Source organism: Mytilus trossulus, chromosome 6 (genome assembly GCF_036588685.1).
Source record: "Mytilus trossulus isolate FHL-02 chromosome 6, PNRI_Mtr1.1.1.hap1, whole genome shotgun sequence".
Lineage (NCBI taxonomy): Eukaryota > Metazoa > Mollusca > Bivalvia > Mytilida > Mytilidae > Mytilus > Mytilus trossulus.
In genome coordinates, this window is record NC_086378.1 from 42167995 (window position 1) to 42185730 (window position 17736).

General features: G+C 32.0%; 1 protein-coding gene across 6 annotated transcripts in view; it reads left to right on the plus strand.

Annotated features, from left to right (window-relative positions):
- Positions 1–17736, plus strand: part of LOC134721361 (5-oxoprolinase-like) — a 113853-nt gene that overhangs the window by 6907 nt on the left and 89210 nt on the right. For 5 of the 6 annotated variants that reach the window (XM_063584313.1, XM_063584309.1, XM_063584312.1 and 2 more), the window contains 14 exons: positions 1461–1652; positions 2241–2366; positions 3732–3838; positions 4140–4255; positions 5350–5429; positions 10058–10110; positions 10366–10469; positions 10878–10966; positions 11392–11509; positions 12144–12286; positions 12513–12641; positions 14628–14740; positions 15327–15415; positions 17369–17450. In XM_063584313.1, coding sequence (XP_063440383.1) covers positions 1461–1652; positions 2241–2366; positions 3732–3838; positions 4140–4255; positions 5350–5429; positions 10058–10110; positions 10366–10469; positions 10878–10966; positions 11392–11509; positions 12144–12286; positions 12513–12641; positions 14628–14740; positions 15327–15415; positions 17369–17450 — 1541 coding nt within the window. The remainder of the gene's footprint in view (positions 1–1460; positions 1653–2240; positions 2367–3731; positions 3839–4139; positions 4256–5349; positions 5430–10057; positions 10111–10365; positions 10470–10877; positions 10967–11391; positions 11510–12143; positions 12287–12512; positions 12642–14627; positions 14741–15326; positions 15416–17368; positions 17451–17736) is intronic. The other variant, XM_063584314.1, reaches the window with a different exon arrangement.

Below are 17736 nucleotides of genomic sequence, written 5' to 3' on the forward strand. Positions count from 1 at the left end.
CCGCATAGTCAGCTATAAAAGGCCCCGAAATGACAATGTAAAACAATTCAACGCGAATTGTTCCTTATAAACTACGACATTTCTCACAAGTATTAATTTATTATTTAGTTCCACACATGCAAAAGAAATAATCTTCGCCGATGTAACATTTCAATTTATTACAACAACCTGCCTTCACTGAATTCATTCAGGTGCACAAATGATACCATTAAAGTTATTTTGTTTCTATCTTTGGGGGACAATTTCCTCCGTTTATGGTACGCTTATAGCTACTGAGTGTATGTTTTATAGCATGAAAATAATAAAAGAGGAATGTCAGTGCAACCCATCATTATTTATTGTAATGGATCAGTATTATGAGATACTTATTATAAGTGACTAAGACATTGTTAGGATTATAACCTATCGTCAGTATGAAAGAAATTAAAAGTGGTTCATATATTCTCCTTATAAAAGCGGCACATGCATTTTATTTTATCCTTATATTTCTCATCATGCCGGGTACAAGATAATTGAGTTGCTGCATGCATAAAGAACTTAGAATATGACTTAATACAAAATATCAGTATAATATTTCGACCCCACTATTTGAAGTTAACAAAACATTTATTTAATTCTTTTGACCAAAGGTTTGTAAACTATACAAATCATTGTTTTTACGTTCGTAGTAACATAGTAAATTCCATTGTCGGTCACCTGTGTCAATTCATGTGCACACTGACTACATTGCTGTTGTATTTGAATCTTTCGGCCAATGAAATGAGACGTTACAAGTTGTTTGTTTATGATACGCCAGAATGTAATCAATGAACTATCAAACGCTAAACTTCACTGCATATCACTGTATACATTTGTACAGCAACAAACAGCAACCACTGAATTACATGCCCCTGATTTTGATAGGTGTATACAGAATGTCATTGTTGTAGGGTTAAACTAGTTTGTTGGTGCCAAACCCTCCCCCTAAACTTGGACAGTGGTTTTGTCACCAAATAGAAGTTCCTTCATAATATAAGTTCAAAATGGAAAAACATTCTGGAATATTATTTCCACTGGAACAAATATTACAGTATATGTTCCTAGCGGAAAAAATGGTATAGAATATTTGTTCCAATAGGAGATGATATTATGATATTGTTTATAATAAGTTTCCAGTGTGACTTCTTGAAGAGGGAACACATATACATTGACAGTACAACATAAGAACAAAGTATAAAAATAAGTTGAAAAACACTTTATCAGATCAATAGAAAGCAGAAAAACATCTAACAAAAACATGATAATGGTGGGCGACACAGGTTCTGAAGGAGCTCTAGTTTAAAATCAATATTGGTTGGTAGATCGATATATTCTTTATTTAAAAAAAATTATCTTATTATAGAAAAAAACTCAACTTTATTGTACATGTATATGTTACTTGTCACTGAGTTGTTAGTGTTGTATGAAACTTTGTTTTGTAGGAATCTAAAACAAAGTTACCACCTGGTGAACTTATTGATTCTTCAGTAATTGAGTGGATCAGAATGGGAACAACAGTTGCTACCAATGCATTACTTGAAAGAAAAGGTGAAAGAATGGCACTGGCTATCACAAAAGGTTACAAGGACCTGCTTCACATAGGGAACCAAGCTAGACCAAAGATATTTGATTTGGTAAATATAGGTTCCTTGGATATTTGTGATGTACATTTAGTATCCTCTGGGTAGTATAGGATCAATAGGTAATGGGGCAAAAGTTTTGCTTAATAATTTTATCTTCTTCAGGAGGTTTTTGCATAACTATTTCTAAAAACATTTTTATGCCCTGCTGTAGCAGAGGGGGCATTAAGTTGTACCCTTGTACGTCCGTCCATATGTACATTTCAAAGTTGGTTTCTGTTCTCCAACTTTATTTTATATAAAAATTAACTGAAAAGGTTTATTTTTACAATACAACATTCTTGTTAATTTTTTCTATTGTATTTTCCAAAACGACAATGTAATATATGGTGCTTGCAAACTAAGAAGATATATTCCATCTTGGGCATCTCATGTCATTCAGAGACGTTTTGCCTTGGATTAAGTACTTTATTGTCCATGTTATTATGAACATATAGATGTGTTCTTTGTTTTGAGTTTCCCTTATCTTTTACTGTCCTCTTGATTTTATTTATGTCATTTTCCATATACCAGTAACTGTTTCCATTTTTGAAGCCTAAATTGTGCATCTATTTGTCTGAATACAATGTATTTATATTTTAGGAAATATCCAGCCCAGATCAGTTGTATGAAGATGTGATAGAGATAGAAGAGAGAGTTGTATTTCATCAAGATATATGTGAGATAAAGAAACAATGTCCTACAGTTACAGGTTCTACTGGAGAAAAGGTTCACAACTTAGTATATTCCAGAGACTTCAAACAATATATCCAATGAAAGACATTCTTATATAATATTAACAACATTTTTACATAATATAAACAACATTTTTATATAATAAATGTTATTATCACATATTTGTTACGAATACGTCGGGTTTTGCATATGTAATAACCTCAAAATTGCCCAGGGCAAAAAAGAGGTTATTAGTTATTGTGCCCTGATTCCAAATGACGGGACGTCATTGCATACTTAACGACACATTTGTGATAAACTGTTTAAGATTTTATCTTTTATATTTCATTAAATTGTTATAATTGACCTTTTTACTCTTTTCTGCAGAACTTATTTAGATATGTGATAAAAAGATTACTTCTACTTCTACCATATAGTGACCGCCTTCAACAAATTGAAGATTATGTCACAGGAGGAAACTTACAACAAGACATAGATTGAAAAAATGTACAAGTTTTTAAAAAATATGAAAAATTAAAAATATAAAATGTTTTGTATAATAAAGTAAGATGTTGTAATTAATATTGATGCTTTGAGATTGAAGATTTGAAAGAGTCTACTGAAGTGCAATTTACAATGTTATCTGGTAGTTTGTTCCAGTCGGTAATAGTTCTTGGAAAATATGATTCTTTTCTGTACTGTGTTTTGCAGGATGGAATTTGGAAGCTGTTCGAATTAGAATGTCTTGTTTGTCTTTTTTGAGGAATTAATTTATTATTTTTAGGGATTGCAACCTTTTCGTGTTCAATTTTGTAAAAGTTTTAACATGTCTTTTCCATATTGGCCCGGGTATCATCCCTCGACCCATATCGGCCCTCGACTAAAGCCTCGAGTCTCTGGATGATACCATGGCCAATATGGAAAAGGGCATGTTATAATCTATACTTATTACATAGCAATATAATATTTCCAACAGAAAGTAACCAAAAGTTAGCGTGCAATAAATTCCAATATTGCACTAGTGTAATAAATCGTCAGAATTAATGACGTCATCAACGACAAAATCTTAGTTTAAACTAATTTTTACTTTCAAATATTATATTGCTATACAATAAAATGGTCATTACATGAATATTGGGGAATATTGTCCCTTGTAGAACATATATTGCACTCACAAGCTCGTGCAATATAAAATTCTACTCGAGACAATATACCCCAATATGCATGCAATAACCCCATATTATTATCTACTGGTATATCAACAATTTTTTATGGTACTGATTGCAATATTAGTTTTAAAGGAGATATTTGTAAATGGATTTGAGTACATCAGCAAAATAAAATTCCCTTGAAACTAAAAAAGAAAAACAATGAAACATGAAAAATAGCATAACAATATATACAAACTTTTTATTTCAGTTAGAAATATGGAAACAAGTTAACATTACCAAGTTGAAAGAAGACCTAAAAAAACTTCTTCAGAAAGGAATAAAGAGTCTTGCAGTTGTTTTACTTCACTCATATATGTGAGATATCTTTTTATATGCAAACACTCTTTATGTTTTCTAGACAATCAGCATATCAGCATGTTTCAACAGTTTTTGGTGTTTATAGAATATACTGATGCTAGGTCTTACTGCTACAAAAATTTTGAGAAATTGATCAGAACAAAAGAAATTATGAAAGACCTTCATCATATGATCAGAAAAGCTCAAACCCAAAAACTAGAAAACTAGGTAATTTTTCTCTTCTATATATATTTTGCCAATAATTTTCAATGCTTTATATTTTAACACCTCATTATTCTCTATTCTTTATGTTTTGTAGGTTCTCAGATCATGAAAGCCAAGTAGGTCAGGTTGCCATGGAGATGGGATTTACACATGTGTCAACGTCATCTGATGTGATGCCTATGGTCAGAGTTGTTCCCAGGGGATATACAGGTACACAAAGAACTCATGGAGAATTTGTTTCCACATAGATTTAAGAAATAATCTATTGCCCTGTCTCTGTACTTGTCTGTCTTGGAAAGAAAGTATATATTTGTTTATATCAATTCAAACTATATGCCATTTTTCTTCCGAAAGACTGTTTGTCATATGATATTTTATTGGCCCAACCCATTATAGAATATGGTTATAACTCTTTGTGTACCAGTTACTTTGAATGGTATGAAAACTCATTTTTCATAAAGCATTGCCTATGTCAATGAAAGCTTTTATATTGTGTTACAATAATCTTGTTAATTGTTCATTTTAAACCATTAGTAGTTATATAAAAATCCTAATGATTTTTGACTAATTTTGGCAAATAAGTATAAGAAAATAAAAGATTTAAAACAGTGTCAGAAAATTAAATTGAGACTGGAAATGGGGAATGTGTCAAAGAGACAACAACCCGACCATAGAGCAGACAACAGCTGGAGGCCACCAATGGGTCTTCAATGCAGCAAGTATCTCCCGCACCCGTAGAGTCATTCAGCTGACCCCCAAACAAATATGTATACTAGTTCAGTGATAATAGACGTCATACTAAAATCCAAATTAATCATACATCAGAAACTAAAATTAAAAAGCATACAAGACTAACAAAGGTCAGAGGCTCCTGACTTTGGACAGGCGCAAAAATGCAGCTGGATTAAACATATTTTTTTAGACCTCAACCCTCCCTCTATACCTCTAGCCAATGTAGAAAAAGCAAACACACAACAATACACACAGTAAAACTCAGTTTAAAAGAAGTCAGAGTCTGATGGCAGAATAGGTAACAAAAGAAACTAAACAAAATGAAACTAAAGAAAATGTCCATTTGTAAATTCTGTATTGGTAAAAACAACATATAAAATAAACATTGACATTTGATCTGATGTATTTTTTTTCAATTTGCAGCAAAAGCAAAGCGATTCATATCTCTAGAAAAGAACTATTGTTAAAAAGTCAACACAATTATTGTTTGTCTCAAACTTCATTTGAATAAGACTTATATTTCATATTGAACTTCTTCTATTTTTTACCTGACCATGATGTGTATTTTTCAGCTTGTGCTGATGCTTACCTGACACCGTGCATTAAAGAATATGTTGCTGGATTTTCTTCAGGGTTCCACAATAATGTTAAGGTATATTACTAAATATTCTGAAATTCTCAATTGTAATTTAATAGCGTTTTTATCTGACCTTAATTTATAATTGAATTTTGAAAGGGGGAAATAATATATTAGTTACTAAAAGTAAAAAATAAAAGAGAATTACCTTATTTCATTACATTATTGAGACTATAGTAAATACAGAATTTTTATAGTAAACGATGAATACCTTATTTGGCATGAAAGTCATTGCAAGCTTTCAACATCAAATTGGACATATGACCTATCTGTTTTATCGATCTATCATCCATACATTGTAAACAACTTTATTGTGAAACAGCCATGCACATTCACCATACACTTAACAAAAAACTTTGTTAAATCAATGCATGCATATAAAGAAATATGTGACCTTCTGAAAAATCAAGATAATACTATTATTACTTGTACATGAACATAGAGATATATCCAATGTTATTGAAAAAAAGAAAGGTTTAATTCGTTAGACACAAAATCATTCTCTAGTAAGAAGATTTGGAAAATCTTGCAAAGGTCAAGTTTTTACCATACTAAAATGATTATATAGCTAATTGATCCAGAATAAATGTATTGTTAAAGTCATAAGAAACGAGTGACCAGTGAAAAATAATGTTTATCCAATTCTTGAACCAATGCATGTATATAACATAAATTTAGTCTTCTGTGCACGATTTTATCATTTTTTTACGCAACCATATCGTTTAATCGTCATGTTTTTTTTCTCTCTGTCTGTTATGAAGTGAAAATATGGCAGCTACTTATATGTCGTGTTTAGAAGCCGAAGTTTACCGATTGACACCTTATAGTAAACAATCAACAATTAAACTTGGATATTGAGCATGTGTTTAACATGTACAATCAGATAATAGTTTATTTTAAGGACAGATCCATGGGTATTGTGATCACAGGATTTTTAGGAGTGGGTCACGCTGAGGTCACTTTGCATAAGGAAAATATATCGGCGAATTGCTTCCTGGAAGGTCATTAAAGATTGCATATTTTGGCGTTAAATTGATTCACTTATAGGGTCTTTGCATCGGAACTAAACACATTTATTTAAAAACCAGTTGTTGGCATGACACGGGTTATTAAATATAGGAAGATGTGGTGTGAGAGTCAATGAGACAACTCTCCATCCAAATAACAATTTAAAAAAGTAAACCATTATAGGTCAATTACGGCCTTATACACGGAGCCTTGGCTCACACCGAACAACAAGCTATAAAGGGCCCCAAAATTACTAGTGTATAACCATGGAAGTATTATATTGACAGGAACTACTACGACCCGACTTCAAACGTTTCATCTGCAATGCCGCGAGCAATTTTATGACATGTTAATTAGCTTGAAACATGGCACATTATTTACATACCAGCGTGTGGTGCCCTAAAATATTGTCATTCTCAGTTGCTATCGGGATTACGGAAATAAACGAAGAAATCGAAAGTTGTGGTCAATTCCTAGGAAACAGCAATCGGCAAAACTCGGCTAATTCCGTTACCTTACATCTGCATATGTGTGCCGATTGAGTGATTGATGGATTAATGCGAGTCATCATTAATTCTATAGAAAAACACATTTACGATGGAAATTTGTACCAAATTTATTGAATAAATGCCCCATTTTTATTGATTTATTTTTCGGTAGAAATTGAACTATATGTAATATATATCGCAAGTTGTGATTATATAATAACTACTGTTTACTCCACTGAGTGGCACACATTTCCTGCATATTTAAGACGATTGTAAATGATCGTTCTGATGAAATCAAAAGATCAGAGAGATTTTAGATAAACGTAGGAATTATTAAGCTTCGCTCTAAATCCAGGGTAAGATCATTGGTTGGTATATACGAATGTTCAGCTGAACCCCGATGTGTTGAAATTTTTTTTAGTACTGCGACTCAAGGATTTGTATAGTGACATTATACAAATTCTTGTGCGACTGTTCAATTATATTTACCAGTATCATTTAGACGATTGCATTTGGTCGGATAGTGATAACATATTTTAGGGGACAGAAATGTATTATATAAATAGCTATATAAGGTAGTTAGATCTCTGTTTTCTTCTGCTGTATTTTGTTGATTGGTACTTAGCACGATTAATTTTCGTATTGTAAACTGGAAATTTCTACTTTCCAGGATTATCCAGTAACTTAACCATATATATTACTCTAAACTTCACAGTTTTAATATTTATGAAATATATTTATTGTTAACCGGCGGTAACCGGAACACACCTTAATCGCGATTAAACTTCACCCACAAACTAATAAAATAATGTCACTCACTATTTCAAATCGTTGTAGAATAATTAATTCTGGGCCGATTTTCATTTTTTATGCATCAGTTGATTTGTTTAAATAAGTTGTTCACGAATAAAGGTCTACCGACTCGATTGAAATAAGTAAAGGTGTTTTCCGACAGGTAGTATTGTTAAGCTGTCTCGATTAAAACCACGTGATTGATAAGAAGTATCTCTGGTCAATTTATGACCGCGGCATCACAGATAGTCACAAAAGAAATTAACGACAGCGTACTAATTAGACAGTTTCCATATCTTTTCTACAGGGCTACCCGGGTTATAAATAAATGCTTATTAATCGTTGTAGTTCCTGTCAATATAATACTTCCATGGTATAACCATTCAAACGGGAAAACCAACGGTCTAATCTATATAAAAAAACGAGAAACGAGAAACACATATAAATAACATAAACAAACGACAACTACTGTACATCAGATTCCTGACTTAGGACAGGTGCAAACATTTGCAGCAGGATTAAACGTTTTAATGGTACCAAACCTTCTCCCTTTTTCTGAAACAATAGCATAACATCACAACATAGAAAAACACACGATAAAATATCAATTGGCAGGTTAACTCAATCAAAAAACGTAAATTAATACACTTTGAACGAATAAATTTGATCTGCGATATCTGAATGCAAATGCACAGTTAATAAAATATTAGGGACAAACATTCAAGTCCAAAAAGCAAACAAACAAGTTCAAACAAGCCATGGCAAGACACCACTGCGAAATATTTAACCCTTAGAAAATAATCACTTTTGAAAAAAAAACGGTTTTAATAATACGGGTAAATCTTGAAGTTTATACAAATGTAGTAAGAAGAAGTGAAAATTAGAAGATATTCCAACTAATCAAAGGTGGTATATAGACAAGATCCAAATAAATATAAAATAACAAAAAAGCATTATAAACAGTATCAACAGGTCGAATTAACAAGAAAATACGATTTGAGAGTACTCGCAGTTACTGACAGCTAGTTAAAAGCCAAAAACAATTAATAATAAAAAATCATGCATCAGAGACTAAAATCAACTAAAACACATCCCAGAGATTTAGTATTTTAACATCATGAACAGTCAGAGAAGACATGACTTGTGCAATGCCAAAAATAAATGTATCGACAGGTAATAGGATAGTGAGGAGCGACTTCTATAGAGATAAAAATTACCGTGTCTGTGTCTCTATACATCCCGCCTCAAAAGAAGATACAATTAAGTTATGTTTTAATTTGCTAATGACAAAATCGATTTTAGTGCCAATGTAAACTATATTCAGAGATCTTAATTACAATATTGGTACGATAACCCTTACTTATAAGTTTGTTTAAAGGTTTTGATAAGTTTACACGGATCACATAGTGATTTCCTCGCTTTAAGTACAATATATGTTCTTCTCATATATGTTATGATGGTATGATACTAAACCCCTAACGGGAAGGTTTGTGCCTGATATTCATATGATGAAGACATAATCTTTCAATCAGTTTAATTGAAGTCTGGAGCTGGCATGTCAGTTAACTGCTAGTAGTCTGTTGTTATTTATGTATTATTGTCATTTTGTTTATTTTCTTTTGACATCAGACTCAGACTTCTCTTGAACTGAATTTTAATGAGCGTATTGTTATGTGTTTACTTTTCTACATTGGCTAGAGGTTATAGGGGGAGGGTTGAGATCTCATACACATGTTTTACCCCACCGCATTTTTGCGCCTGTCCCAAGTCCCAGGTGCCTCTAGCCTTTATTAGTCTTGTATTATTTTTAATTTTAGTTTCTTGTGTACAATTTGGAGTTTAGTGTGGCGTTCATTATCACTGAACTAGTACAAATATTTGTTTAGGGGCCAGCTGAAGGACGCCTCCGGGTGCGGGAATTTCTCGCTGCATTGAAGACCTGTTGGTGACCTTCTGCTGTTGGTCGGTTTGTTGTCTCTTTAACACATTCCCCATTTCCATTCTCAATTTTATTTTCTATTAGCAGTGAAAAAATGACATTCAAGGTAGTAATGCTATACATCCCCAATATTATAAGTATCATATTGACAAAACTAGCGCTTTGTTTTCTTGAAATGTTAAACCATCTTGTAAAGGTAGTAGCATATATGAAAAAAGGAAATTTAGTGTAGATATACCAATGTAAATGCACCCTAACAGCACAGAAACCAGAAAAATTAAATCTAGAAGGGAAAACTATATGTATACACTGCTGTCCTATGATTTGGACTACAGCTAGCTGTACTAGATTATTTGATCAAGTTGATTATTTATAAATAAAAGGTGTTCTATTATTATAACTTTTTGTTGTAACAGGACTCAAAAGTGTTGTTTATGCAGTCTGATGGGGGTTTGACGCCTATGGAACTGTAAGTCTCTGCTGTAAAATTTGTATATTTCTTTAATTTATAGTTATCTAAAAGTACCTTAGCTTATTTGTTTAATAAAAATCAAAAATTCTGTTGTAACACTTGTACAACCATCAAAAGGTTTCCAGAAATGTCATATAGTAATTCTGTTTTTAATATAAATTACACGTAGTATGTCATTATGTTTTAGTTTCAATATCAATCTTTTTTATTATTTGAAACCTTTTTTTACATATCTTTGTTTTTACATTGCAGTTTTAATGGTTCTCGTGCCATATTATCAGGTCCTGCAGGAGGTGTTGTTGGCTATGCAATGACAACTTATGAGGATCATCCTGTTATAGGCTTTGACATGGGAGGTAAACATGGTTATATATTATAGATTGCAACCTCTTCCAATCAGAGGATAGGAAATGTAAACAAGATAGATTCCTTCATGTATCTTGATGGCATTCCATTGTTATTGGTGGCAGTGATGTCATCATTTAGGTTCAGGTTAGGGTTAATATTTTTTTTCAGACATCAATAACTTTGTCAAAACTTCTTTGTATTTTATGAAATTTAGACAGAAGCTTTTTTATGACCAAAAATTTTAGAGCAAAATTTGGAAATATTTTTTTTCCTTGTATTTTACTGATACATAGACTAAGGTTTTTTTTACAGTCTAATGTTCAAATTACCAGTCTCCTTTGGTCATTGTCATACCCTTGTAGTAATTACATAACTATTTTGTGTGTTTAACCCTAGAATGTACTGTAATATTGTAGGTACATCAACAGATGTGAGTAGATATGCTGGTGAATATGAGCATGTATTTGAAACAACTACAGCAGGAGTTACCATACAGGCTCCACAGGTTTGTTTCATGTTATGCTTTAATAAATGATGGAAATATATATGGTTAAGTATTATGCATTTTCTTATTGAAATTTGAAATGTTTTCCTTTACCAACTTTGAAGGCATTACTTTTATCATATAAGCAGTAAACAATCTCTTTCCTGGATTATTGATTGTTAATTATGATCTTGGTCATTATGATGATAAGAGTTGTTATTATACCACAAAAAAGTAAACGTCCACTGAAGTAGACTGTCATGACTTGAAGAATTTTACTGATAACTGAAAGATTTTTTGTACTTTATATCCTGCAAGATTTTGTTGAAAGTGTTGAATATCATTTTACCAAGGGCATTGTTATAATGAGATGCTGTGGTTATTTTTATGACATATATATTCTGAACTAATAAGAGTTGTGTATGACTCATTCGTTCTCATTTTAGCTAGATATTAACACTGTTGCTGCTGGTGGAGGGTCCATGTTGATATTCAGGGCTGGAATGTTTGTTGTTGGTCCAGAATCTGCTGGGGCTGACCCTGGTCCCACATGTTACATGAAAGGTAAGGTCTCAGCTGTTATGCCCTCAACAGGGGCTGACTCTGGTCCACCATGCTTTCTGCAATGGCTACCCTGGTCCAACTAGTTTCATGAAAGGTAAGGGTTAGATCTTATGCTTTTTGCAGGGGCTGCCCTGATCCAACAAGTTGTTACATAAAAAGTAAGGTCCTATCTGTTTTGCTTTCTGTGGAAGACCTGCAACAGGGTTATCATCGCAATAATTAAAACTTGCATTTCAATTTTTTTTTATATGAATCAAACAGGATTTAAATTAAAATTGCATATTATTCTATAAATCGCAATAATAAATGCACACAATAATTTCTGTAATGAATTTCTGTAATGAATGTAAGCTTGGTGTACATGTCTGACCTTGATCACCTCATATACATGTACACCAACACTTTGATCACCTCATATACATGCAAGGATAATTTTAGTCTAAACCTATGTTGACCTATTTATATGCAGAAACATCATAATGGGACTTGTGTTGATGATTATCATGTAATTCATACATTTCCAGTTTGTTTTCCCTGACCATGGATAGAGATACAGCTGTTACATTGTATCATCAAGATATATAGAGTTTTTTTTATATACATGAAGTATAATGTGAAATAAAATTGTTTCCAGGTGGTCCTCTGACTATCACTGATGCTAACTTGTGTCTGAACAGACTTTTGCCAGATCACTTCCCTAAAATATTTGGTAAAACACAGAACCAGCCTCTAGACACTAAGACCACAATGACTGCATTTGATAAGCTGACAAAAGAGGTATCTTCTATTACATTGTATCTTTATTTAGTGTTAGTCTTTTTAATTATCTTTTTTTACCTATTTTCAAATTTACAGAAGAACCCATTTCATCTCTTTTTGAATGTGTTGGTTTTTTTTATTATTAAGTGATTTGATTTGTTATTGCCTTGCTTTATAAATCTGATTTTTTGTAAATGTTATAATTTTTGTGTCAATTATATAATTTGAATTTTAAATATTGTAGGTCAACGCATTCTTAGCAAGCCAGCCTGGAACAGTTCATCAAGAACCAATGTCTAATCAAGAGGTTGCCATGGGATTTGTCAGAGTAGCCAATGAAACTATGTGTAGACCTATAAGAGCACTAACACAGGTTCACTATATTTATGCTACCCACAAACAAAGTTTTTGGGTTATATGGAATCACTTGATCTGTCTGTAATAGTTTCTTGGGAGATAGTTTTTTTTCACTGTAGTTTGTATTTCTTTTAGTGTTGTCAACGGACCGAATACCGAATACCAAAAACGCTAACCGGTTAACCAGACATTTTTTCAATTTTAATAGATTTGATATAAATTTGTATCGAAATCATTAAATAGTTATGTTTTATTTTAAAATTGTCGTCGCGTCAATTGTCCAGTCTATTGATTGCTATTGTTAATCCCAAAAACATAAAATTAATTAGAATTTGTCGCTCAGCTTGGGGCAGGATCTTAATAAAACATAATTAGTATACATGTTATTTTAACAGTTACTTTAAATCAGTAATACGATTAAATTTTACAATTTACTTCATTATTTTATTTTTGATCTAATAGCGTGTAGACCTACTTCTAAATGTGCAACCTCCGTCGTGTTTACTTTGATATACTTTAAACGAAATGTTAACTAAAATATTGTGAAATGCAAACCAATGCGAATGTACTAAATGTATACGTTATAGTACGAGTAACATGCTTAATCATTTCAAATTGAAACACTCCACATTAATTTCAGAGACAAGAGAAAAGGAAAAAATAATCGGTTCTAGACATATTCGCTTCTATGAGATCAAGAAGTTTTTTTATTTTTCAATCTGCAGTTGATACAAACGCCATAGTTTATACGGTGCATCTGAATATTAAAAATCAAACTTCGCAAGGAATCCTCACAGATAAGCCTTATAATGCTTAAGGACAAACTTCAATTCAAAAAGCGTAAATTTATGACTTGGATGGAAGGTTGTCACATCGACACTCATACCACCTCTTACAGCTATGTGTATGGTATTAAATATATAAGGCTTTCAAACACCAACTTAAACTACTGGTAACTGGTTAATCGGTCGAACGATTATCGGAGTAACCGGTTAGGCAATAGTGTACTAATTTCTTTCTTTCATTCTAGATTTTGAAAACTTGGAGGCTGTTTCTGTATCAATAATAGCTAAAAAAAAGAGTTCTGAACAAACAAGAAAACACAAAATGTGCAGAAACAGTATATTGAATCCATATACACAAAACTTTTCTGGATTGGGGGTTGGAGCCTAAGTAATCTATGTTAAAAAAAGTTTGAATTGTGAAAAATTTGACTAAACTGACATTATAAAATAAAAATGCTAAATTAAAAGGTCATGACTTTTTTATTTGTAATGTGATGTGCCAAAAAGAAATTTTCTTTGTACTTATAGTTATATTACAACTACTTGCGTTAAATTTGTAGAATTATGGCCAAATTATAAAAAAATTAAATCTTCAGCCACTGCTGTAAACAGGTTATCATTAAAACCTATCCTTGAATCACTGAGAGATACAAAGAGTGATAATTGGTGCTGATGATGTGTAATCATATCTTGTTTCACTAATAGCTGATGAGGGTTCTTAAGGAGGTAAACCTAGGTTAAGGGAAATAACTCTTATAATCATCAGTATATGTAAAAATACATTCATGAAACTTGACTTTTGCAAACGCATAACTGATTTAAAGAGTTATCTTCCTATTAAACCAAGGTAAATCGCCTTAAACATGAAGTAAATTAGGCTTGTAAGCTTCAAGTTTTTATGCTCTGGCATTTATAGTAGGACGCATTATGTTTCTTGTCTGTTTTCAATTCATCCAGATTCAAGCTAAAATTTTGGTTAATGTAGTTTACTGTAAAGCTGTAATCCCATTAACTTCAAACTTAGAACACATGTTGATTTTTGTCCGAACTTTTTTTTAGAACGTGCTAAATAAGGATTCCACTTACATTTTAAAGTTCATTGAAAAGTGAAAGAGCCAGTGAGATGTCATGTCCCATGGACACATACTTTTGTTCAAGTAATTTTCTTGCAAAATATCTTTATGCCATTACATATTTTTTATATAAACATATTACAGGCCAAAGGACATGATACAGCTCGCCATGTTCTAGCATGTTTTGGTGGAGCTGGAGGACAACATGCATGTGCTATAGCCAGGTCTTTAGGGATGACACAGGTCTTTGTTCACAGGTAATCAACTTAATTAAGATTTATCTTTATGGTGGACACACATCTTTCCAGTCTGATAAAATCCAGTCCTAGACAGTCTACTTGCACAAGAAAGGCACTTATTTGCATTGCAATCCATTAGGGCCACTTCCTTTTGAAAACAAGTTTTATATGCATGCAATTGTTCAAAATCGGCAAATTAATTATATTTTTGTGGTGATTGACTTCCCTCTTCTTTTATCCAGGTTTGGGACCAGTAGTTTAAACTAGAGGTTTTATGGTAACTTCAATCACACATATAAGTTAATTACTTGAACCAAATCTTGATAATTATAATGTAAAAGGCCAACATATTTTTTACTGCTGCATTTCTGCTTTCAAATGTATAGCTTTGAGCTTTTAGGAAGAAGGTAAATACAAAGAAGTGTTTTATAGTTGTTTTGGGTATTTGAAAACTACAAAGTGAATGTTATTTTCATTTCCTTTTCATTTATCAATACAATTAATATAAATTTAAAAGGTTTGAAGAATTTTACCATTTTGGACCAAAGCTCTTAGGAAACTTTTCTGTATGTATTAGGTTGATGAAGTGTTTTTGTTGTTGTAGGTTTGCAGGAATTCTGTCAGCATATGGAATGGCATTAGCTGATGTAGTGCATGAACAACAAGAGCCTTGTGCTAAGGTTTATAAGAATGGTATGGCTCTGTTAAAGAAAAAAATGGTTTTTTTATTTTTCTTAAAGGCAGCGTACTGTATTCATGAAATAAAAATTTTGAGAATGAAAGAACAAAGTACGAATATATTTCTGTTTTATAAATGAACTAGCCTTTTTACCAGATGTGATTTTAATTGGATATGGTCCTCTAGGGAAAAATATTTTTCCATTCAAAATTTCCTCATTAGGTTTGTTTTTGTCATCAACCTATATTAGAAGTAGACCTTGTCAGAAATTTTATGAAAAGTGTATATGTTATCATATTTTATAGTCTTGTTTTTATACGACCGCAGAAATTTTAGCGATCGTATATTGGTATCACGTCGTTGTCATCAGCGTCGTCCGAGACGGATGGTTTCCAGATAATAACTTTAGTATAAGTTAATCGAAATCAATAAAATTTTAACACAATGTTTATTACCACAAAAGGAAGCTTGGGATTGGTTTGGGGGTGATGGTCCCTAAGGTTTAGGAATAAGGGGCCCAAAGGGGCCCAAAACAAGCATTTATCTAGTGTCAGTACAAAAAGTTATGTATAAGTATTTCAATTGTTCTGAAATTGTACCACAATGTTTAATACCATAAGTAGAAGGTTTGGATATATTTTATGGGTTATGGGGCAAACAATCTAGGAATAAAGTGCCAAAAAGGGGCCAAAAACAAGCATTTTTGTAGTTTCAAGACAATAAATTGGAGTTATCTTTCTTTCTCCAGAATGGTTGTTGAATCACCTAAAACCAATGCTTTATGAAATCTTCTTTGAAAATTGGGGTTATCTTTCTTTGTCCAGAATAGTAGTTAAATCAACTGAAATCAATGCTATATACAATATACAATGCAATATTCACTTTACTACCAACTGATAAATTAAAGCAGTCTTTACCATTCAGTGATTACAAGCACTTTGATTACCATTCTAGGGTTATGCCCGTTTACAAATGGAAAAATTAAAAGTATTTTTTAGTTTCTGTTCTCTTAACTTAAGTTTGTCTCAACTAAATTTAATGAAATGTGTATATAATGCTTATTACCTCTAAACTCAGTTAAAGTTCAATTTTTGGCAGCTTCACTTTTACAGTTCTTGGGTTATGTCCCTTTATAACGTTATATGCTAGCAGGGGCATCATCTGTGTCCCTTTGTACACATTCCCCATTTTTTTTTAGAAGTTACTATTAATTAATATTAATTTTAACCATGACTGTGTGACATTTTATATTTTAATATTTTATGATGTATTATGATGTATTTAAATGAGTAGTTATTGTTGCAAACTCCATTAGAAATTTGAATTGAGATCATTTTTGGAATAAGGGAAAGAGGGAGGTGAATAAAAAATTGAGGGGGGGGAGGTTCAATTTTTCTCATTAAAGTATTCCAGAAATTAAAAAAAAAATTTCTTCAAATATATTTTTTTTTTGTGAGGATTAATATTCAACAGCATAGTGAATTGCTCAAAAGCAAAAAAAAAAAATTGAAGCTCTTTAGACCACATTCATTCTGTGTCAGAAACATATGCTGTGTCAACTATTTAATCACAATCTGAATTCAGAGCTGTATCCAGCTTGAATGTTGTGTCCATACTAGCCCCAACTGTTCATGGTTTGACCTCTGTGGTCGTATAAAGCTGCGCCCTGCGGAGCATCTGGTTAGATATAGAACTGACATCAGTTTGATGTATAAGGTTTGTTACAGATTTATTTTGTTTATATTAACTTAATTGTTTTGAAATTGAAGTTTATAGACATAAAATGTTCTGTGTCACAAATGACAACTTGTGTTTGAACATAACTGTTGCAACACAAATCCTGTGATCTTGGTGCACCAGAAAGATAAGCAGATCCTGCTTCACATGTGGCACCTGTTTTGTTATATAACTTTGATAATGTTTTGTTATAAACACCATCTTAATGTAAGAGATTTATTTATTCACAGAATCATTCAAACATTTAGAAGAAAGAATTTCAGTACTCATCTCAAAGTGCAATCAAGAACTGTTAACACAAGGATTTTCAAGGTAACGTTGAATTCACAATTTTGTTTAATTTTAATGCATATATAGAAACAGTGTCAATCTGTCTTTTCTTAATAGTAAGAAATATCCCATAGATTTCAGTTGATGAAATATTTTTTTTAATTTGGTATATGCTTGAAAAATTAAATTAAGCTGAATACTTTTGAAATGATATTGTTAATTTTTAGCTCACCTGGCTCACTTGGGTCAGGCGTCCGGCGTTGTCGTCGTCGTCGTTAACTTTTACAAAAATCTTCTCTGAAACTACTGGGCCAAATTAAACCAAACT